The sequence below is a fragment of the Pundamilia nyererei genome, unplaced genomic scaffold, assembly GCF_000239375.1.
Source record: "Pundamilia nyererei isolate P.nyererei 1_Seehausen unplaced genomic scaffold, PunNye1.0 scaffold00037, whole genome shotgun sequence".
Lineage (NCBI taxonomy): Eukaryota > Metazoa > Chordata > Actinopteri > Cichliformes > Cichlidae > Pundamilia > Pundamilia nyererei.
Genome location: NW_005187438.1, coordinates 3,073,980 through 3,098,854, shown reverse-complemented (window position 1 = coordinate 3,098,854; position 24,875 = coordinate 3,073,980). Strand labels below are relative to the sequence as shown.

The 24,875-nt window shown below is 40.1% G+C and overlaps 1 protein-coding gene across 2 annotated transcripts in view; it reads left to right on the top strand.

Moving 5' to 3' along the window:
• Positions 1–24,875, top strand: part of sh3kbp1 (SH3-domain kinase binding protein 1) — a 43,346-nt gene that overhangs the window by 7,242 nt on the left and 11,229 nt on the right. For both annotated transcript variants that reach the window (XM_005730444.2, XM_005730443.2), the window contains exons 2-7: positions 3,222–3,379; positions 13,017–13,131; positions 14,821–14,927; positions 15,742–15,877; positions 16,055–16,131; positions 17,181–17,276. In XM_005730444.2, coding sequence (XP_005730501.1) covers positions 3,222–3,379; positions 13,017–13,131; positions 14,821–14,927; positions 15,742–15,877; positions 16,055–16,131; positions 17,181–17,276 — 689 coding nt within the window. The remainder of the gene's footprint in view (positions 1–3,221; positions 3,380–13,016; positions 13,132–14,820; positions 14,928–15,741; positions 15,878–16,054; positions 16,132–17,180; positions 17,277–24,875) is intronic.

Below are 24,875 nucleotides of genomic sequence, written 5' to 3'. Positions count from 1 at the left end.
AAAGAAAAACACGTCCACGTCGCTGTCTCAGCTGCGACTAATCTGTAGAGCTACCTCAAGCCAGAATCATATCCCCCCATCTGAGCAGCAGACCAACTTGGACTACAGTCGTCTGTTGTGTCTCGTGGATGCCTTCCTCCTTCCTCTCAGTCACACCCTGACCTTCCACTTGGCAAAAGAAGTGTCTTAGTTGGTCTGGTGTAAACCTTTTATGCATTTAATGCTATATATATATATATGTGTGTGTGTGTGTGTGTGTGTGTGTGTGTGTGAAAGAGGGTGTTGGGGGGGTGCAGTCCTTCTGAGTCATAGCAACCCCCTTATACTCTTGTTCCCATGGTTACCGAACCCCTGAAACTCCCCTATTGCATCCCCTCAGTTTGCTGCCTACACGGTTTAGGCCTCAGCAGCCGGTGCGTGTGTGGGTAAGTGTGTGTAGAGAGCTGGCCTTAATAAGCAAAATGTGATATGACACATAAGTGCATTTTTTACAAGTATTAACAGCTGCACAGGCAGTTACAAGATGCTTCTGAGTGTGTGAAAGTGTGAGGTAGTGTGTTAGATGCTTTGAGGAAACTAACATAGTGTGTGTGTTATATGTTTTTATGTTACTGTTTCAAAGTTAACGATGTCAGAAAATTGGGTAAAAGATATTTTGCCATATTACAGTCTTCAGTATGCCTTGCATTTCGACTTATTTATATCTTGACATCTGAGTGCTTCCTGTCAGTGCACAGCACAGGCGTGTTTTTTTTTTCAAGATTTCTTTAATGGGGTGGTGAGAATAAAAAGCCTCAAAAACCTCAAACAAAACCCTTCAGTGGATATACATTACAAGGATGTAACAGTATGGCACTGAAGTATATGAGTCATCAAGGTTATGTAGCTTATAAGATTCAGTCATGTTTAAATCTGTTGAGTGGTAGAACTTCCTGTGTTGTATCAACTTTACCTTTGGAAACTGTGTAAGGTGGGCAGTGGACCAAACAGCTGTGATACATATTAGTTTCCAGAACTGGGTAATATATAGTTTATATAGTTTTTGTCTAATTAGCACATTAAGTGAGTAAAGTAAAGCTTACTTGTAAAGCACTTTTGATGGACACCAAGAGAAAAAAACAAACAATAAAACCAATAATTTTTTTAAAATCAGCTTTTAATAACTTATCTGAATCAATGAAACAAAGAGATGAGAATAATTTGTAATACAGTTTGGAACTACGGCCCCAAAGGCCCAATCTCTGTGTTTGTTTTAAAAAGAGTACAATGCACCAGCAGTAACCTCTGCTCCGAAGACTAAAGGGATCAGCTGGAAGAGTAGACCAATAAAAGCTCTGAGATATACTGAGGTCCTCACCATTCAAAGCTTTAAAGGTTAAAGCAGTAGGTTTAAAAGTAACTCTAAAGCTGACAGGAAGCTCCGATCTTAAAATCTGAAGGATCTTAGGTTTCCTGTTTATTTTATCTTATATGCCGTTGCTTTACATTGTTTTGATATGTTATATTTTAATTTTTTGTGTTTTATTGTGAAGCACTGTTTGATTTTTTGCTGTGCCATATAGGGAAGTTTTACTTACTTACTTTTAGATTTTGTCCAATTAGCACAAGAGTTTTGGTAGGACACAATTTTGTTAGAGGCTGCAGGAATTTTTTTTCTCCACTTCCCTCTTGCTCAAATTAAAACACCCCCACTGACTCAAAGGGAATAATTACTGTCTTCGAGTTACTTTTGAGTCATCTGCAGGAGGGTTCATCTGAAGTGTTTACAGGACACCGAGCAGAACTGTGTGGGAACTTTTTGACCATTTTTATACCCACAAGGAAGAACTTGCAAGCCAAAGTAAAGGTCTAAAAATAGCGAAGAACACTAACTTAAAGTGTGTGCGTGTTTTTTTTTCGCCTCACTTTTGGCTATTGTGGCTGGATGGGTCATGCTGACTTTTTACTCTCCACTTCTTTTGGGAAATAAGTAGTCTCAGCTTTCGGTCATTTTTACATGACTCATTTTAAACATTTAGTGAGTATAGACATAAAAACAGATATTAGCTGCCTTGAACAGCCAGTGTCCTGATTGCAATGGGGATATCTATTTTGGGGCACTAGACCTAATCAGGCTACATATTCATCTGTGTGGGGGTTTGTTTGTGAGTGTGAAGCTGTAGATTGCTCTCCTTCTGGTGTATGCGTGCTGAAGGAGTCGCAGGAAACAAGATATCGTGATTTGAAATTATTTTATTTAGGAGATTTAACAAGATCTTGTGAAGCAAAACACCAAACTGTTGTCTTGTAAGATGTTTTTCATGTTTGCATCTTGGTTTCCATTCGTCTTAGCTTCTCATGTGCAGACCAGTGATTTTTGGTTATAGTGGCCACTGATTTTTACTGTTTCAACATTATTTTAGGCCACAAGCTGTCTCTTATAGTAATTTCTATGTGTAAAATCACTCTTTCTATCCAATTCCTGTCCAAGACCTATCCAAAGAAGGAGAGTGGAAAGCTACGTCCAGATAGGTTAAAATTAGCCAAAAGTGTAATTTAAAATGCTTAAATGTGGCGTATTTGCGAAAAGCTATTTCAGCATATGTAAAAACTGAATATGCAACGTTTTCTGCACTTTCTGTAAAATGTATTTACCGAGAAATACTGCTGCGTTTTCAGTTTGTGGTGTCGCTATGTGGTAAGCCACGTACATGCAATGTGCGAGTGAGAGCGCTTTATATTTTTTATTCCGGCTTTTATGTTCCTGACAGTGAGAAGATAGTGACAGATGTTTTCGACATTTCCTGAATAAATTTTGTTTGTTTGTGAGGTATTTGTGGCGAGGACAGGTGGCCCGCACAAACAGTTTGTGTCGGCAGAAAAGCAGCGACTGGCAAAGGAAAGGATGATAAAGGGGATAAACAATGCAGGTTTTTAAAATGCAAAAGCAGCTCGATTTGCATTCGGTGTTTCAGAAGCACACACACACACACACTTTGGTTTGTTAACAACTAAATGCTACAGGACACCTTTAATTGGCGAGTCCCTTTTTTCCCCTCCCAGGGAATGAACAAGTGTTTTGGAGTCAAATTCAAAGATTTGTGTTCTGCTTTCACTTTCAATTAATAAAGAAAACCTTGATAATCATCGAAATGACTGGAGCAGAGACAAATTATAGAACAGTGTGGTGTCTCTGCAGTGTGATTTGATCTTCAACTCTCTCTTTTGCCCTCTGCACACAGTGGAAGCCGTGGTGGAGTTTGATTATGAGGCTCAGCAGGACGATGAGTTGAGCCTGACGGCGGGTGACGTCATCGTGAACATACGGCGAGATGAAGGAGGATGGTGGGAGGGCGAGCTGGGTGGACGCAGGGGGCTGTTCCCCGATAACTTTGTCAGGGTGAGTAACTGCAAACAGTCCCCGCCACCTAGATGTCTTCTTCCCTCATCCTGAAAGACTTTGGAAACCCACATGAGACCCTCCACCAATAGCAGCGGAGCAGACATGTAGCTGTGGCGGGTTTTGGGTGTTTGTTTGTGTTGCTATTTTTGGGCAGCTGAACACACACTCGACATTTCTGCAACAATATACTCTTTGTAAAGTGAAGTAATCTAAAATTAGACATAAGGTTAGGTCAAGCTAAGAAATAAGATGGAGCGTGTGGTTAGAATTTGCTTCTACCTTATATTTAGAAAATGATAATATTGGTTTCACAAACAAAATACTGAGTGATGACAAATGAACAGGAAAACCAGCAGAAAATGTCTCAACAAAGGATTTTCGGGATGGCGGTGGAGTGCAGATCTGCTTAGCGTATGAGTCACATCATTTTTCATACTCACCATCAAACCATTCAGCTAACACTCATTCTCACCACTGAAGCGGAAGCAGTGAAATAAATGTAATTCATCCCCAGACTGAATGTCAAAAAATAGCATGCAGGGAGTGTCTGTTGTTTGGATTAAACCAGTAAACTTTTGCAACTGTTCTGTAATCCCCAAGTGTTACTTCACAGATTGCGTTGTTATCTGCAACAGACAATGCAATCAGAAAAGCAGAGGAAGTAATAAAGTAACATAAATCAAGATCTCTTGCAGCTGACACTTTGAATCTATATCATTTCTTCATCTAATATATTCACTTCCATTCAGGTGTTTACAAACACACATTTCAGTCTTGTGATATTTGCCTTTGAGCTCAAGTGGCCCCAGTAAGCGTTGGCTTCACTCAGTGTTTGGAGAAATTTGAATGGCCTAAAAGTCATCATCCACTCTGGTTTGTAGGATTTCTCTCAAGATGTTCACGATGATATATGGCCTCCTCTGGCTTCTCCGCTTGGATTGCACAAATCCGGATCTGTTGTTAGGAAATTCTCTCCATTCCTTGAATCCCTCCAGCTTGCAGATGTGCAGTGGTCATTAGTTGTTACTGCCTCAGATGAACCAGCATGTCCCAGGTGTATTCAGTAGGAGGCATATTAGGATTAAATTCTGGCCAGGGAATGACTGTGCTACTCTGGCAGTGTGTGTGTAGGCAGTGTAGGAATGTTTGGGTCTGGGAATGTGCTCTGATGGGCAATCATGCCAGCATCCAACACACTTTAGTCTTCTTCAGTCAGTCGTAGCATGGTGGCAGTGATAACAATGTTGTGCATGCAGTGTTTTCTGGTAATAGTAAATTTAAAGAGAGTTTCTTTGTGTTTGGTTTACAATTACCAATCTCCCCCCATTGATTAAAACTAATTAACTGGAGTTGGGGATTGAAGTGATGTACTGAGAAATGGATTTAAATGGTAAATGGCCTGTATTTGTATAGAGCTTTACTTGGTCCCTAAGGGCCCCAAAGCGCTTTACACGTTCAGTCATTCACCCATTCACACACTGGTGATGGCAAGCTACATTGTAGCCACAGCCACCCTGGGACGCACTGACAGAGGCGAGGCTGCCAGACACTGGCGCCACCGGGCCCTCTGACCACCACCAGTAGGCAACGGGTGAAGTGTCTTGCCCAAGGACACAATGACCGAGACTGTCCGAGCCGGGGCTTGAACCGGCAACCTTCCGATTAGAAGACGAACTGCCACTCTTGAGCCACGATCGCCCATTTAACACAAAGTAACAGTAAAACTGTTTAGTTGTTTACTGTTATTGGGAGTTAAAATGATTAGTTAACGAATGAATTAGACTTTTATTGTAAAAGTTATTTAAAAATAGTTAAAAAAGTTACTGATGTTATTCTGTTCTCTTATTGTCTGATTGATGACAGGCAGCTGATATGTTAGACACAGCTCAGCCACTAGCAGCAGAGCTTCCAGGTCTACCCAACAACCACAATGGGGTCTGAGAGGGTAGTTGAAAGCAAAATGGCAAGCTATGCGTATGATTCAGTGTAGCGTGGCCACAAGGGTCAGGTTTCACGGTTACAAATATCTTCAGACCTCACCAGGTTGAAAGTGAGAAAGTTTATTGGCGATCACAAAGTTCCCTTGATGCAACAAATCAAATAAATTCAAGTATCTCAAAAATGTGAATGTCAGGTTTTCATTTATGATGGTAAATTTTTCTGTTTTGCAACCACTGCTCGGATGAAACGAGGCAGCTGAAGATATTGCTTTGGACATTCTCACTGTCTGGAACAACAAATATTTGTCAGAAAACTTTTAAAAGACTAGCGTCATCTGCTTTTTCTGTGGTGGAAAATGTGCCTGCGAGCCAGCTTCTGCTCCGAGGTCTTCTACTTTGAGTTTGTTGGCTCGGTGATCGGAATAGATCGAACACAGTTGTAGGTATATGATTCAGGAATGAGGAAATTCTCACAAAAAGTTTCTGGTGTGTAAAATAGTCAGTGTGTGGTGACAATAAGAAGGAAGTACCTTGCTCACAGTCTCATGAGAGGAAGTAGAAAAGTGCTACAAACCAAGGGTAACAGGACTTAGCAAAGAAGTGCATCTATTGTCAGGCTGTTCTCTGTGCAGTCAGGCTTCATTTGTGCTGACTGAACGTCAGCGCTCGCATTCACTGTCAGAGAGCCGGACAATGGGCCTCCAGAGGCTTCGCGTGGATGTTGTGTGTGTGTGTGTTTGAGAGAGTGTGACAGAGTGAGGCTGTGAGTAATCCAGTAATACCAAACTGGTCTGTCACAAGACTGCAGTTATGGGAATAAGTGACTCTAAGCTTTGCCATGTGGAGGAATGTGTGTGTATGTGAAGATCTGTGTGTAAGGAAGTGGAGGATGTGGACACACAGGTTTAAGAGCGGTGACAGGAAGTAATTGTATGCACGCGTCATTGCGGCTGACAACAACCGGGAAAGATAACTCACTGTAATCCTGATTTTTGCGTTTTTCAGCTTTGGATGTTTTTGTCTGGCTCAGCTCAGGCTAACACACTCTATATTCTGAAACTTGTTAATGGAGTTGAATTCTTTAGATGATATTAATAATAATGACTCAGTTGCATTTTCTTTTTAGATTTATCTTCTTTTTGCAGCAGCCTTTTCCCTCCAAGAAAACAAGTCGTTGATATCCTCATCATCAACATCCTCACAGACTCTTAGCAGAGGTGGAGGACATCCTGTTTATGGGAAATGCTGTAGCCGTGTGACCTCTGTTCATTGGACAGGCACATATTGAAAATCAGTATCACATGCTCTGATCTGACATGAAAGGCTTTGGGAGTGAAAGTGAATGTTTGTCTTTCCAGCATTTACTTTAGACAGAGAAGACATTAACGCCCAGACTTTTATTAATAAAATGAACGTTGCATGTGTTTAAGCATTGTATGACATGATTACTAATTACTCTACTGCTTAGTCAGAAAAACCATGAAAATACCGTCCTGTGAAACACTAAGAACATCCTTATTGCTTCGATAGGAATTAAAAGCCATGTGCTGCTGTTCAAATGCATTTGAATAAGTGATCATCAACTAGGTGACCACCTATGGAGAACTCAAGTGTGTGTTAACACAATGCTACCAGGGGTGAACATCGCAGAAGTGTCACCCGAAGGTCAGACCTTGGGGTCAGATTAATGTTCAGTGTGTTTGACCAGCTGTCAAGCACAGTGGTGGACAGGTACAGGATATGCAAACCCTCCAGTCATTGAGTCGACCATGAACTCTTCTTTATCTTCTATATAGTCAAATGTGAGGCCATCTGTCCAACAGCTAAGGTGGCATGCTTCAAGTCAAGTCAAAATTTATTTCTATAGCACATTTAAAAGACTAGCGTACATCAAAGTGCTTCACAATACAACCGCAATGGGGGCAGAACAAGGAACAAATAGTACAGTTACAATTAAAATTACCTTACATGGTGTAGTGCAGGCCGAATGAAAGTCAAACTTATTTGCTTCAAAAGCTAAGTTGAACAGGTGTGTTTTTAAGCGTGATTTGAACGATAGATTTGATTCCGATGTACGGATATCAACTGTGTGATTATTCCAGAGTCTAGGAGCGGCAATGGCAAAAGCATAGTCACCTCTGGTTTTTAAACAAGACCTTGGTTGCATTAGGAGCAGCTGGCTGGAGGATTTTAGTGCTCTCTTTGTGTTGTACAGATCAAGGAGATCAGTTAGGTAGCTAGGAGCGAGGTTATTTAGAATTTTAAAAGTGAGCAGAAGGATTTTGAAATCAATGCGATATTTGACGGACAGCCAGTGTAAGTTAGCGAGGATAGGGGTGATGTGCTCATGCCTTCTAGTGCTGGTTAAGAGGCGTGCTGCTGCATTTTTGGACTAATTGTAGGCGCTTGACTTTTATCCTTAGCACAATAAAGTGTTCTTAAGCTTAAGGGGGTTTCAGATATTTCTGAAGTGACTATTTCATTCTGACCCCTGGACAGAGTTGTGAAATAAGGACAGAGTGTATAAAGCAAGGGAAAATATAATTTTGCACCACTGTTCTGCTTCTCATTTCACAATAATTTTACAAGCACTAGCTCTGTTTCCCCATTCCTCCCTCCTCTGTACATCAGACTGTTCTGAACACCCACTAAGCAGCGGGTGCTTCAGTGCATTGTTTTGTATTATCTGTGAAGAGAAAAGGTCAGAGGTCTGGTGACAGGGGACACACACAGCAGTGTTGAGCATTCAAGCACTTCAGGGTAAAACACATAGCTGCCGTAAGGCTTTTAAACATTACCAACTAACACACGCAAACACAGTAGTGTACATTGTGCAGGTGTTTCCTGTTCAGATATGATGAATCACGCTCTCTTCCTCTTTTCAGATGGATTTCCTTTTTCTCTGGGTTACCTCCATATCCCCCAGGACAAAATTGCAGTCGCGCATGAATGGAGTCATAAAAAAAGACAAACAGGAGAGTTAGCTTTTTCCAGGATTTCCATCTCCAAACATAATGATTATCTAAACAATGACCCTGAATTTAAAAAAAAATACATTTTCTATTTTTGTTTAATCCCTTTATAGCATTTCATGAAGCTGCTAGTAGCTGCTAGAAGCTGCTCTCTCTCCTTTCACATATATACCAAATAGAAGCTGTAGGCTAAAGAATGCCTGCTGTGGGTTTTTGCGTAGGTTGGCTTATGCAGTGTCTCCAGCCTAAGTGTTTTATTTTCACCAGTCAGTCTATGGGCACTCGTGTCTGTGTACGCATGTTTCTGAATGAATATGCGTGAGGGGTTTTTTCCCTGCAGGACACATAATCTTTAAAATCAGAGGAGGAGGTTGCAGCGCCTGCCCGCAGAATCAATATCTTTTTAAGTGGGTCTACATTAACACTGCATTAGCCTACTTAACAAATGGCAACGTGTTGGCTGTGACTAACTTTTTTTTATTCCAGTGTCTTTAATTTGGTAGTGAGCCACCATAACTCTCTTATTTCACTTCAAACGTTGTTGCTAACTAGGTTTGCTAGCTCAGTGGCTGACGTTAGGCTAGGTGCGATCATGACTGAATGATCACAGCTGATGAAGCCAGGAATTCTACTTTTCTGTTTCTATCCAAATACATCTACTTCACATGGAATTAAAGCTCCACTTGCAGGGCTAAGCTGAGTGATTTGACAAATTATGCAATGTTAACAACTGAATCTACGATAGAATATCATTGCATATAAATAACTCGGTGCTTTCTCCGTTATGATAAAGTCAAATGATTTTAACTGCTGCCATTTCATTCAGTTTCTATGGCTCTTGTGCAATGAGGAAACTTTTTCTTATTTTTATATTGCATAGATTATCCAAATTAAGCTCTGATAAGAATTTACCCAGGAAACCACAGCGTTATCTCCAAGGTCAAATTTGGTTGGAGTATGACAGCAAAAACTGATGTTGATGAAAAGGTTCAGGCGGACAGACCAAGAAATATTGATCTATCGATGATTGATTAACAAGTAATTTGGTCATTAAATTGTCATTAGAAGACAGCCACACTATGTCTTCTCCATATACACGGACTGGTGTTACATTCATCTTTTACTGTTTACTATAAACCACTACAATAATTCCATCTATCCATTTATCTTTTATCTACATGGAACTGCTGTCTCATTTGTTTGCTGTTGAACTTAACAGAAAATTCAATACCCTGAGATGGGCATCAAAAAACAAGGCAAGCGCAGGGCTGAAATAAGTTCAGAACTACATTTTTCCATATTTATTGTATCACAAAAGGGTTAAATGTTTAAAGCACTATATTCAGTTCACTTTTACTTATATAGTACTAAAATCACAACAGCAGCCACCTCAAGGCACTTTATATTATAAGGTAAAGACCCAACAATAATACAGAGAAAACCCCACAATAGTCAAATAACCCCCTTTGCAAGCACTTGGGGAAACTTGGGGAAAAACAAAACACTTCTGCTTGTCACCAGACAATAATGCACTTAGTGGAGACATCTTGTATCACATGTTGGTAGTCACATGATTAAATTACATATACAGTAAAAGATGGATGGAGGTAGTGTGATGTCAGTGATTGGTTTTAGAAGTCCCTTTTTGATTAGTGTTTTCATTTCCCCAAAAAAGTGAGGGATGCTGTGAGACCACATACAAACTTGCTTTTAGCCAAGGAGAATTTTTAATGACAATAATTATTCCACATCCATTTATTGCCAAAAATGAGTGATCGAGACTGTAAATTCAGCAGGAAAGTGTTTACAGAGGTCAAAACAAAAAGGCGTTTTCCCATCGTCACCTGGTGGTTTTCAGAAAGCAGGTTTAAGACACTTGTGTGTTTTAGTGTTTTGTTTTGACTATGATCTATGACAAATGGGAAAAAAAATAACCACTCTAATGCTGTAGCATGTGCATTGTTTGTGTATTGTACCACGAAGAACATTTGCAAGTGCTTAGGAAAAGAGAAAGTACAAAAGATAAGTTAAGTGAAAAAGCAAAATGAAAGAAAGATTTAAGAAACACAGGGAAAGAAAATATTTAAGATGTCTTTGAACATTTCTTCTCTGCCATTGGAGGGCATTATTATAAAGCTGTGCTCACTCTGTAGTTCAGCTGAATAAGAAACAGACACCAGAGCAGGAAGTCTGAGGTTTAACAGCTGCTCCTGAGTTGAATGTCTTATTTATAAAAGGATAATATGAAACAAGTCGATGGACGTTCAAGGAATATGTTGAGCTGACAGTGCACTTACCATAGACAGTATAAAAGATGGATCTAGCCACCATGATGCTACCCACTAGTTTTGGACTTGACATTTTGAAGCTTTAAAGTTACGTAGATGAAAGATGGCTGTGCTAATGTATCAGCTGAACTGTACTCAAACTACAGGGGTGCCTCACTGAAGCACAAACTCCTTGGATGGTTTGTACAACACAGAAGGACGTGATATTAGTTGATAATCAAGAATTCAAAATAGCACACAGTGAAGAGGTTCAGTTTAATAACTAAAAGTTATTAAAGTTACAGGCATGAAAATTTTAAATTTTTGTGAATATTTGATATGGAAAAAAACTTTATTTAAACACCTTGAGTTCCTATAAATATAAATGCATATATATATTTAACTTTTGCTGTCTGGAGAACAGTTTTTGTTCAGTACTTCACTTTTTAATTAGCCACTTCCTGTTTAAAGAGAAGCACACAAGCCGCACGCCACTTTTTAATTGGCCTCTAAGCAATGGGGATCCAGAGTCTTTTCTCTGCTGAGTGCTAGATAGTGTTTTATAGTTGGAAAACCAAGACAGAAATCTTCACCACCATTTTCAGTTCCCATCCTATTTCATTTCAAAAATGTCTCTTTTTTTGCCTCAGATAAGCTTCAGCTGTTGTCGAGGAAACATCTTCTCATGTTGATATTTTTGGATCTCAGAGGCTCATTAAGGCTTTCACGCCAAACCAGGCAACGCACACCCAGATTGTGTCTGAGAGGTTGGACTGAGTCAGTGTACCCGGGCCCGTCTGCTTCGCTGAGCTGCGTTCGCCACAGGCCAAAGCTTATGAAACAGTGTCATGATGAATGTGGTGGGGAGATGTGAACCATTGCGTCTAGTTTCCCAGGATCACTGTGGTTACTGCATCTCCTCGTTTGCAGTCTCCTTGTCTCCTTGATTTTTTTGTCAGTCGGCGTATTGGTCTGCTCGCCTCTCTTCGGCTTATCTGATTAGTTTCGCGTGCTGTCTTGTGATTTGTTATGAGAGTGAAAGTCACAGGGAAAGAGGGGGGGTAGTGTTCTGTTTGTGTCTGCGCAAGTGCAGGTACACAGTCAGGGTCACCAGGTCGCACCACATATTCGATCTGGCAGACTTTAAGCCCGTCTGCCCTTCTTGATGCTACCACAGTAAGAAAGATGTCTCCTTCACCTTAGTATGAAACTGGTAATATTTCAATGTGTCAGCCTATGGAGCCATCTACGTGACAGAAAAAAAGTGAAAAAGTGTCATAGTATTATATTTAAATGGCTTTTATTTACTAGGGGCAGATTCCAGTTTCTTGTGACACTGCATCTGTCAGTACATTACGTTAATCATTCAATGTTCAAAGCAGAATAGTGAAGAGTTGCAAACCTTGTACCACAAATTGCAGGATATAGCACCCAAAATGCATACGCTGAAGGTGGATAGATTTAACAAAAGGCAAGGTGTCCGTAAGCAGTTGCCATAAGTCCATAAGCAAAGAGACAGATATCCAAAAGGCAACTTATTAAATCCCAGAGAGCACTGAGGAAACATGGGGAGACACACAGGGAGGATTCACAGCCACTGTGAGAAAGATTGAAGGGAAGAGAGCACTTTATCCACAAGGGTTTGAGTGCAGGAGAGTAACGGTATGCAGCTGAACCTAATTTGGGCAACAGGACAGAGGAGGAAGTAAAACTAAATGCAAGAGGCGAGTGACAAATAACTACTAAAGTAAACCAGGAAATAGATAACAGCTAAAACCAGGAAATGAAGAGACGTGAATGAACTTAAGAGGGGGGAGGACTGAGGCAGTGAACGCATAGAATACTAGTGAACAAATGAAAGTCAACAATAAACAATAAATACAACTTAGCAACAAGAAACCATGAAACATCTACAAGTTGTGTGTAAAAAAAAAAGAGAAAGAGTGTTTTTGTTCAGTATTTTTTGTTTCCAAACTTTAAGACTTGTTCAAAAATCGAATATAATTCAAGCACATTTTTCTGTTGAGCACCACAGCGGTAAATCATGTCTCGTGACGATGTTTCATCCCATAATTTATCCCTAGCAAATGCCCAAGTGACTGTACATGACATCACGGTCTGTTTAAGCTGTTTGTCTTTCCGTTTGAGTGAAGCGACAGTCTGGAATACGTAAAAACACAAATCTATAATAAATTTGATATTTATACTGAATCACAAGCGTTTTTACTTGAGCCAGATTAGGTTGCATCATATTAAGCAAAATTATTGTTGACAAATGGGATTGCTTTTTCTTCTTTGGCTGTGAAAATCTGTAATTCTGTTGTTTTTTTTTTAAAGCTGGCATTTAGACAAAGATGCTTTAATATTGTCATTTATTAAATCCTGGCTGGTCTTATTTTTATCATATATGTCTCTGTAACCTACATTTCTCTAACCTGTGCTCCTCTCTCTATAGGAGATAAAGAAGGAGGGGAAGAGGGATGGAGGACAGGCAAGCACAATCAGACCTGACCTCGCCAACGGCAGTGCTAGCCCCGTGCTGGACTCCACCGTACGACCAGGCAGGAAAGGTACTCGGCTCTGTCTCCTACATTCATACACTGTGGTCATTCAGTAGCTTTAAGGCTTCAGGCCTAAATATAGATCCTGTTAATGTGAGGAAGGATTTGGGTCAAGCACTGCTGAGCATGTATACACATACTAGACAGTCACTATATGCTCCAGGGTAGTATGTGTGCATCTATATTGGAGTCACTGGATAGGTAATTAGCCTATTAGTGTCATGGATGGATTACTTTGTTTGGCAATCAATTAAATTTTTAGTGACTTGCAAATTAGACTAAAGGAGCAAATTTATGGCAAAGGAAAATTAAAACATGCATTCAGAAATTGTTATGCTCTGGAGTTCCATTCATAAGATAGAGCCAAAAGATGCAGGATAAAGGGAGGCAGGTAAACGTTTTGACAGAATTACATGAACGAATGAACAAAAGGCGCTGGTGTGCACAAGCAGGATTATCCAAACAGAATTCCAAACAAGGCCAGGTGTCAGGGAAAAAAATCCAAATTCAGGCAATTTGTCCAGGCACGAGAAAACTGACAGAGGACACACAGACAGGCAAGGAAGGTGGTGGATAAACTCAACAAACTAACAAACAACAAGGAGATCAGGAGGGCTGTAAATACAGAAAACTAAGTGAACACAGGTGAAGCTAATGAGAGTGAAGCTGGCAATGCCGAGTGTAAGAAAATAACAAAGAGGGGAAGTAAGACAGCAGGGATACACAGGGATACTCTTACTTCCCGTCCTATTTTAAAGAATTATATAATTGTTGAAAATAAGATGGGAAGTAAGAGTAAGCATCACACAAAAACCACAGTGATAATGGTGATAACCAAAAACTAAAGGACGCTATTGTAAGAAATGACCACAAGAAAACAGTATGAGCAAAAAAAGAATCTCAAACTCACGCTGAGTCAAAACAGCTTAAAAATGACAAAGTAGAGACAAAGAGATATAAAAGATCTTAAAAAGTTGCCAAACAACTGCAACAAGACAATGAGGGAAGGAGAAGAAGAAGATGTGAAGCATAAACATAATTGCATACACAGCACGACCATACAATTTCAGTCTGGGTGTTTTCGTCCTATTAAGGAGGAGTGTGATACAAATAGCAGCTTTTAAACTTTTTTTTTTCAGGTTAACAATTGGCGTTACTCCAAGAACCAGTATTAAGTTTAATACATGGTTGTACACATTCGATTAATATGCTCCTCTTGTTTTGCTTGGATTCCACATCTCTTCTTTATAATAACTATCTATTGAACCAGCCTCTATAAATACTACACATGCTACACATCGAAATATAAGGTGAAGAAGACTGACACCTTGTGGACAAAAGAGAATGCGCAGGGTCATGTCTTAATGCCCCAGCTGCTGTAGGATGAGTCAAGAGTAATGAGCAGGGTAATGAGTGTAAGACAAACAACTGCAAGGCCAGTATGAAGTGCTTGGTGTCAGTAATGGTTAAGCTGCCCTCTAGCTAAAAGGTCAAAGGTCGCCATCAAAGGCTTCAGCCATGATGGCTTTTAATCAGTCTGTAACACCTGCTTAGTCTCTGTAAAGCACTGATTACAGATAAGCGTGTGAGCTCATTATGTTACATGTAAGTCTTAGATATGTCTACATATAAACTGTGTGTGTATGTTCTCTTTCTGTTTATGTGGTTGTGGTGGCTGTGTGTATGTGTGCTGTGCAGGAGAGCAGATCCGTAAACGAAGATGTAAGGCTGCGTTTAGCTACGTTCCTCAACACGAAGATGAGCTGGAGCTGAAAATAGGAGATGTGATTGAGATCATAGCAGAGGTGAGAACTACATCATGAGCCTACAATGTAAAACCAGAAAAAAGGATGCAAAATAGCATAAAAATAACATTTTAGGTTATAGACGACAATCTCACATTAAGGTCCACATAGCAGTTCTGGAGCTTTCGGGCTTTCTCAGAAGAATGAGCTTCCCAGTTATAATAATGGGTAATGAGTGCGGCAACAGACTGGCAACCTTTTTATGCTGTAGCCAAACATTTGCCATAAGACACCAAGGAAAACTCCAGGCTTCCACCCTGAATTAGACATTTACGAGTACTTGGTAGCCATTTCTTCACGGTTTAAAAACTGAAAGAAAGAAATCGTGTGTGTGTCCCCGTCCCTTTTGAAAAAGAGTAAGAAAATTTAGCAAAATATATCTACTCAAGTAAAGTCAAATTTTTAAATTGCCATGTTAAAAAATGAAATGCAGGAAGAAAATACAAGTAACTGAAGTTTTATTTCATCAAATGTGTAACAAGAAAGAAAAATTTGATAAAATAAAATGTTTAAATAGTATGTACTTTTAAAAAAATATTTAAATTTTACTTTTAAACGTGTACATTTATATATTTATGTTCTTTTGAATAATTAAGATGTTGAAATTCTCATGTTTTCTTTATATATTAGTTATTTATTCTTTGGTGATCACCACAACGCTGCCCTATATTTCCGAAAAAGCTTTTTTTAGGCTTTATTGTTTGTAAAGAACATTGTTTTTTTCCACTAATTATATTTAAAGGAGTAAATCTATGTATATCTGAGTGTATAAACGTGTGCATGTTGTCCATGTTGTGTAACTGTGTATGTTCAGGTAGAGGAGGGCTGGTGGGAGGGAGTTCTTAATGGGAAGACTGGAATGTTTCCCTCCAACTTCACCAAAGAGATCCTCACTGATTCAGAGACGCCCTCTTTGGACTCGCAGGAGGAGAACCGCAGTGGACGCACAAGTGAGTTACAGCTAATCAGAGGGTGGGGACATATCTAAATTTAAAAAATCCATCACTGCTTCTGATTACAAGATTTATTTGTTTATTTTCAAATCTTCTAATTATTTCATGAAATCAGCCCTTTTTGCATTGCTGCAACAAACTAAGATGTGTTGTGCATTATTTGTGTGTATGTAGATAAGGACAGCCCAAGCAGTGAAAGCGACGGTGGGGACAGTCGGTCAGAAACAGGGTCAGGAATCCCTCCCAAGAAGGTAAATACAGTCAAATACTTGTGCATTGAGTGCTACCTCATCACACTACAAGCTTCCTTGGGGGGTGATCTCCTCTATAAAGTCAGCCATGAAATTAAAAGTAGGCAGGACGGTCACATTTTTCTTTTCAAAGCCTGCTGTCTTTGGGGGTCAGGGGAATACAAAGTGCAGATTCTGAATCTTTACAAAGACTGTATGACAAAATCTGTACTTCCCATAATCCTATGCGCATCCTCTGACTGCTCAGAGACTGCTGGTCGGCATGAGAGGCATCTAAATAATATAGGATGGTTATAGTAATTTGGTTGGTTAGTGCATAAAGCTAATTATTAGCACTCCACAGCTAGTTTGTCCATAAATTTGTAGGTTGAGTTAAAATTAATCATTTTAATTAATCATAAATTATATCTCAAGCTAATTTTTAGTGAATGAATTTATCTTCTTCCCATTTTTTTATTTCAGTATATTAACTATGGCTAAAGGGAAAGATAAAAGAAGGGTAAAGATGGGAATATGTTACAACTTTCTGGTAATTTAAACACTAAAAAAATGGTATCATGTTCAAAGCAAAGTGGTAAACTACTCAACTCAAGTTATAGTCAGAACAATAATCACAAAAAAAGAAAAGGATCCCATGAAAAGCTGGAAACTCTCCTAGGCATTCCAAATGTTGTTTACTCACTGTGGTTTATAACACACGGAGACACTGCAATTGAATTAATATGAGCTTCATGTAAGATCATATTAAGGTATAACATCAGTCAGCAGCACAAACCGATCTAGTGTTCCTAGCACCTGGCCTTATTTTGGCAACAGAAATGTCTGGAACAGAGGAAGCATACAGACAGACATAACAGACGAGGATTATGATGCAGGGGTGGTAACTCTGAGTACATTCTGAGTCATAGATGGAGAAATGAAACTTTACAGGGTCAATGGATGAGCACAAAGGAAGCTGTTGTTGTTTTTCTTTCCTATTTATGATTTTGGTTGGACTGCTCCTTTAAAAGATAATGCTGTTTTTCATTATACCTCTTTAAACCCCCTAGGGTCAGCTCAGAGGATTTGGCTTTGGTAATATCTTTAAAGACCAGCCCATCAAGCTCAGGCCTCGCTCAATGGACGTGGACTCGGAGGTGGACAAGGTGAGTCACACACACCCAGCTATGTTTGTGTCACTTATGTTCACTTCCTGGAGACACACACTAACAATAAACCAAGTAATCAGTCTAAAATTAAATGACTAGCACTATGGGGTCTGTTTTGTCCCCATAAGGCAATTTAGTAAACAGGTCCCCACAATGGAAGTAATACAAGTATACACATTCTGCTTTATACACTCTATTTTATAGACTTTTTAAAAAATTATCATCAACAGCAACGAGGAAAGGAAGTCACAGCCTTTGGGCCGCCCCTTACTCAGCTTCAGTTTTACAGCACAGGAAGTGGTTTTATGTTAACACACATGCACACACACACATGCACACACACACATCCTGTAGGGAATTGACAAGCAAAGCAGAAGTGAGAGCGCAGCAGGGCAGACAGAGAGAGCAGGAGAGGGGAAGGGAGTTGATACAGCTTTTCACTGACGTCTACATATTCACGTCTATTCTCCTGCTGCGTGAGCTGATGTAGCAAAGCCTCGTGCGAGTTTAACTGGAGACACAGAAAAAGACGGTAGGGACGGGTTTTGTCCGCGTATTTTTGGAGGGTTATTCATTTTGCATATTCTTCTCTTCTTCATTGGAAATTAAACAGCGTAACAACATAAGGCCAGGTGAGGCAGGAGTTTTAAGCAATGTATGTTTTTGCTTTTCACACTGTTGTCAGCGAGTTTTGTAAATATTTCTCAGGGAAACACAGAAAAAGAGATAACGGCCACCAAGAAGACATTTCTGGGGCTTTAAATGCTACAGAATTGATGCTTGACATGTTGGGATGACAGTGGAAGGGTTATGGATATAGACTTACAGGGCTAGTTCACCAACAAAGCAGCCTAAAAGATGATGGTTTTATGTGTGTTTTATGCTAAGGAAGTGTTTGGGATACCAAAACGGGGGAAATATAAGCAATAAAAATATGATTTTTTATTTTGGCTCCTGTTTTAAACCACAAATATTTAAAACTGGACATAAAATAGTCCAGTTTGTAGACAGCTTTTTGAACTGAAAGCCAAGGTAACGTCACCCAACTTTTTTTGGCTTAATAGTTTCCATTGAAGGATATGGTCTTGGGTTTGTCTGTCAATTTATTGTAAATTTTAAAACATTTTAAAAGTGAGATGTCTAAACGTCAATCTTGGTGAACAGGGCTGGTAATTAAAGTGAACTTTAATGGCAGTATTAGTAAGAAAATGCTGGCAATCAAGAAATGTAAAAGTCTTTATTAAAGAAAAACAGAAAATGTTAACTTGCACGCCAAGAACAGTCAGAAGCTAAAAATTACAGATGCAAACAGCCTGAAAGTGAAATGCTGCTTAAACATTCATTAGGATGAAGGTAGAAATAAAGAACATTAACTATGTCGATGAAGGTGTGTTTAAAGAGCGTAAAACGGTCATTAAAACCAGCACACTGGTCATCAAAGCCTCCTATTTAGCAGCAGACTGTGTGTGTGTGTGTGTGTGTGTGTGTAAGTGAAGGATGTTTGTCAGCCTGCCCTGTTAGTGGGAGGCCGTTATGCTGCTTTATGGTGAGACTCGTCTCCTCACTCAGTAATGAGGCTCCAGAGGAAGCATCAGGAGTATCCATCTGGGTGAGTCACACAAGGCCGTGTAACTTTTCAACTGAACGGTCGGTTGTTTGTATGTGTGTGTGTGTGTGTGTGTGTCTGCGACTGAGTGGTGTGGCTTGCTGCACAGATGCAGAGTGACCACATGCGAGTTTAACGCAGGTGTTTATAATTTGGATTATTGCCATTGCAGCAAATGGAAACGCTTTTCTTAGTGTTTGTTCAGCGGTTCCTCTTTTTTTTTTCATTGCGGTGACTCAAAGTCACTCAGGCTTGACATCAACTGTCACCTGAAAAAAAGTCTTTGGATGTGAAATAGAAACCAGCGGGAACCTTCTGATGCGAAAGAGAGACAGCAGAGACTTGGTGCATTTAAGCATGCAGTATGGTCAAGACGAGCTACTGAAGTTCAAACTGACCTTGAGAATGAGGAAGAAAGGTGATTTAAGTGACTTTGAACGTGACATGGTTAAATAACTGGGAATCCCCTGGGTTTTTTCCAAACTAGCATCTCTAGAGTTTACGGAGAATGGTCTGAGAAAACATGCAGTGAGGGTCAGTTCTCTGGGTGAAAATGCCTTGTTGGTGTCAGAGGAGAATGTCCAAACTACTTCAAACTGATGGAAAGGCAGAAGTGCACATTGAATGTTGAAGCAGATGGGCTACAGGAACAGCAGACCACAACGGGTGCCACTCCTGTCAGCCAAGAGCTAGAAATTGAAGCCATTTTTTATTCTCCAAATTGGACAATAGAAAATTGGAAAACTGTTGTCTGATGTGACCAGTCTTGATTTCTGCTGCAACATTTGGTTGTTAGGGTCAGAACTAAGCCTAAACAACACGAAAGGATGGATCCATCCTGCTTTGTATCAACAGTTCAGACTGTTGGTGGTGTAATGGTGTGGGGGGGATATTTCCTTACCATAATTTGATCCTCTTAGTACCAGCTAAGCATCATTTAAAACACCACAGCCCCCTTGAGTACTTTTGCTAATCATATCCTTTCTATGACCACAGTGAACTCATTGTCACTGTGGTCATAGGGCCTCCACAGTCACCAGATCTCAGTCCAATAGAGCACCTTTGGGATGTGCTGCCAACAATCTGGAGCAACTATGTGATTCTCTGAGGAGTGTTTCCAGCCACTTGTTGAATCTATGAGATGAAGTATTAAGGCAGTTCTGAAGGCAAAACGGGGTCCAGCCCAGTACTAGTAATGTGTGTTTGACAATGACCTGACAAAGTGGCCAGTGAGTGTATGTATGTGAGTGTAGGATAACATCTTAACATCAAACTTCAACTCACACACTGGCTGGAGTCACTGAGCAGCTGAAATATATTTGAAAGTATCAGTTGGGGGTTTTGGCCAAAAAGTGAATCAGCTGTAGAACAATGGAGGACATAATTAATTGCCAGTTTGTCAGTAAAACCCCCCCCAAAACAGTTCCTGTGCACAGGTTTTCTTAGTGAGATGGTGAGACAGAAAAATAAAGGAGTTTTTGCTGTCGTGTAGCAACACTCCAAATCAAATGTATTTGGCTAGTTTTTGGGTAGATCAATAGTTTGTGGCTCTGAACTCTGAATCTGATATGGATACGATGATGACATGATGATATTTTAAATCCAAGAGTGCAAACATCAGCTTTGGCCAGGTTAACTGCAACTTGACTGGTTGGCTTACAATTTTTGCAGCTGCACAGCTGTAATTGTAAGTGTTTCTCTGCAAGAAAGCAAATAGAATTGCTCCTTATATTAAATAAAAAGTTAACTTAAGTGGCTAGAAGTTTGTTAAAACCACAACCCCAGCTATAAGGTCCACTTCCTCTCCTTGTTGGTGATGTTGACTTTGTTTTCATTGTTGAGTCACTTCAAAAGCCTGTTTCATGTGACACAAAAGGACTTTTAGAAGTAAGTTGTAAATAGACTGGTGCTTATATAGCGCTCTTCTACTCTACTTGATCACTTAAGGCAATTTATACAGCGCGTCTCATTCACACTCAGATAAAGGCATTAAGAACATCTCACCTAAGGATACTTTAGGATGCAGGCTAGAGCGGCCAGCGATTGAACCACCAACTTTCTAATTAGTAAATGACCTGTTCTACCTCCTGTACCACAGCCATTAAAAAAATGACAGCAGCTAGTATTCCCAGTACTAACCAGACCCTGCTTGGTGTCTGAGATCAGATAGGACTGACTGTACCCAGCAGTCATCTTGGCATCTTGCTTCTGTACAGTTTCTTCCAAAAAAACATACATAATTTGAAGCCAAATGGCTGAATCAATGAAGAGATGAACACCTTCATTTCAGTGGTCACTGTGACATAAACGTTGCATGTTTAGGATCAGTTTTCAAATCTGAAACATTTACATCAGCAGTAAAGTTCCCTTTTTGTTTAAATTAGTTTTAAAAGTCTTCACATCAGCCTAATTTGAAGGTGAATGCATGTTTGAAATTAAGATCATGGAGCAAATTTCTCTAAAACCTGTTCAGACACAACCTGGTAAGGCTAAAATGTAACCTGGGTTTAAATATAAAAGTTTAGTAGCCATCTATGTAACACCTGGACATTGTTTGAGAATTGCAAATAGTGTCTTTGGTTTAACATCTGATTTGGTCGCGCAGCGGCTCTGAGCAGACAGCCACTCAGCATCCGTCTCGTTGTCTGTAAAATAACCTACTGTTTCCATCAGCTAGGGCAGTGTGGTGGTGAGGCCCTGCAGCCTCAGAAAAAAAAGTGACGGGGTTTAAATTTGCAGAGGTGTTGAGGAGAAAGAGTGCACTTGCACTTTTCAAGCAGAGGTAAAGAAGACGTGACCTTGTTTTCCTATAGGCATCTTTTGAATGATCTGAGAAGACGGCGTTTCACCTGATGGGGTTTTTTTTTTAAACAAATTACATTGTTTACACCTCTCGCAAAGATCTCTTCAAAGTCTTTTCACACCATACCAAGCCGGTGAAGATCTGCTTTACAGTGATGAGGTGATAAAATAGCACCCTGCACCGTACATGCAGCTTCAAGGGTTATGTGAGGATGAATCAGCATGTATTCATTGTGTGCACACTCTATGTATGAGGTGGTATGGTTTGATATTTGTTGAAGGTCACGATAATATTCTCATGCTGCTACTTCTACAGGACTGTGTGCTTTTGTGTGTTCACAGTTATGTTTTTGCAGTAGGAAACCATATATGGCATAAATGATTTCAGTTCTGCTTTCTGATTTCAGAGTAGTATCGCACAAAACCTCTCTGCCATGTTGCAATGGTCTCTCTTTGCTTGTGGCTCCACATGGGTCTCATTAGGGAGGGTAGAAGACAGAAAAGGGGAGGGTTTGGAGAGGAGAGGAGGTGGCACGGCGGTGTTGGTTTCTCCCGACCGAACAGAAGAAAGCAGTGTGTGTGTTTTCTCCCAGACTGAGTGCTGTTTGTGTGTGGGTATGTGTGTGTGTGTGCGTGTATTTTTCCTGAGGAAGAGCAACCACTGGTTCCACAAACATGAATGAGGGATCCACTCCAGCTGGGAAACAACGGCTGCTTTAACGGCACGCGCACACTGTAGCTGTAGCGTGTGCGTGTTCAACATGATCAGCAAGTCAGCCTGTTGTGCTGAATCTGAGCTCATCCTCTCTAATTATCTGCTTAGACTGGAAAAGTACCGGCTATGTTAGTCTTGCTTTTTACCCTTACAGTTGATTTTTTTCCCCCCCATCATTATGTTTGGCTAGTGTTCCTATTTTCCTGTTATGTGTGGTTCATTTACTACCAATTTGAGTGAAATTCTGTGAAATGTTTCACCAGTGCTGACTGCCACTGCTGTCACGGTGTACTGTTCTCCATTCTCGAGCCTATTTTTGATTGATTTGTCCTCATCATTGAATTCAGTTCAATGACAAGCAAAGATGCTATACTCAAGTGCAATTAGGAAAATCTGAGTGTGTTACTTGAATACTGTGAGGCCCTGAAGAAGATTCAGAAATGTCAAGTCATGTTAAGTTATTTATAAAGAAACTTCACAATGTTTGATTTATAGATTTATGTTTGCATTTAAATAAAGGCACAAACATACAATACTGTGCAAAAGCCTCAAGACAGCCATCATTTCTTTATGTGTTGCTTCCAAAGAGCCAGAGTTTTCTTCTAACTCTTCTAATGTGGGCTTACACTGTGCGATTTGTGGCTCATTTTGAGCTGATTTTTCAGTTTCAGAGTTTCGCCTTCATCCTGTGTCGTGCATCGTGTAGTATATGTGGGATAACGAGAAGCGATTAACACCTCACGTCCAGCTCCCGTTCATCAATCGCTTGGTTGTAAGAAAATCAAACCTGTTTGTGTCAACGCAGGGTGTCAACGCAGCCTCTCACACTGTGCACACGCAAACACGTAAACGTCGGTGAAAAAGACGGAGCAGCACGGCAGTTCAGCGTGTGATCTGGACACAAGCAATGGAGGCACAACTTGTAGAACTTTGGAAAGCTCATCCGAGCCTTTTCGATGTGGCCTCACAAAATTATCACGACCACAACAACCGTGAAAATAATTGGATGGACAATCCTGCTCAATCACAGCTGCCTGATCAACGTTTTTCATTAGCAATTTAGCAAAGTTGATGGTGGTGGTGTGAGTCTGTGTGAGTGAAAGACAGGGATGGAGAGCGAGCGACAGATTTTCTGTTATAACCTTCATGTTATGGACGCACAGTGTGAGCATTCAGGTGCATCGTGACCTACGAACTTCTAACCCCTGCGAGTCAATCGTGCAGTTTGAGCAGATGCTCGATAACGCGACTGAAAAACTGTATGCCCAGCTTAAAGTGGTGTTTCTTTGGACATTGGCTGCCAGTACTTATACCAGGCCATTTTCAGAGCGATCTTTGTTTTGTTTATTAAGACACTTAACACTGATCTATGAATCATTCATGCATAAGCAATTCATGCCAAAGATAAGAGACTGACTGGTTTTTCACCAAAAAGGTGATTCTCAAAGAAATATTAGCAAGAAATGTGGTATGTCTCACAAGCTGTGTCCTTAAAAGCATGTCCTTAAAAGAAACTTAGGAAAGTGGACAAGTGATGACTAAGACCTATCTGCAGCAGATGAACAGTATTTCAAAAGTCATGTCCTTAAGAAACAGAAAAAAATCTTGTAAAGCCAGAGCTAGCACACAGGACTTAATAATACATCCGGCCCTTCAAATGATTCATCTACTGTTCACTGAAAACCCATCAGAAAATGTTTCAGTTGAAGGGTTTCTATCAAGAAGGCTTTCTTAAGGAAGGGAAATAAGGACAAAAGGCTGAGGCATGCCAGATTACACAAGAATTGGGCTGACAATCAGTGGCAACAGGTCCGATGGAGGGATGAATCCAAATTAAATTGTCATCGGTATGTACAGTGGAGGTCAGGGAAAAGGTAAAACACCCATCTCGGAAAAAAAAGTGGAAGCTCTGGTATGGTTTGGTGCCGAACACAGAGAGAACCAGCAGCCTCTCCAGAGCCAGGACATCAACATTAATGAAGCAGTGTGGGATCGACAGAGAACAGAACAAAAAGCAGCCAACATCCAAAGAGCTTTGAATGTCCTTAACCTCTTAAGACTCGAACTCTTCCACAGCATGCATTTTTAATTTCTCTTTGATATTTGGGCATATTGGGGCCCGATGAATGCAAAAACAAAGAATTACCAGATTTATTTATTTTTTTACCTTATTTTTGTTTTTAAGAAAAATAAGATCCACATATGAGGATATTCGTTTAAAATTCTGATAGAACAGTAGCAGTATAATGTCCTCGTGAGTGGGTATCAGGCCCTTGTAGAGCAAAATTGAGTATTTTGGTCTATCCACCATCCATCCAGCCATTAGCTTCCGCTTATCCTTTTTGAAGTTGAAGTACAAAGGTGGTCATACTAAATATTGTCTTTCAAGTTTGTTAGAATTGTACAAAATCTGTTTTTTTTCTTAAATCCTGTATTTTTATTAATATTAGCATGTTGCAATAAATATTGCTAC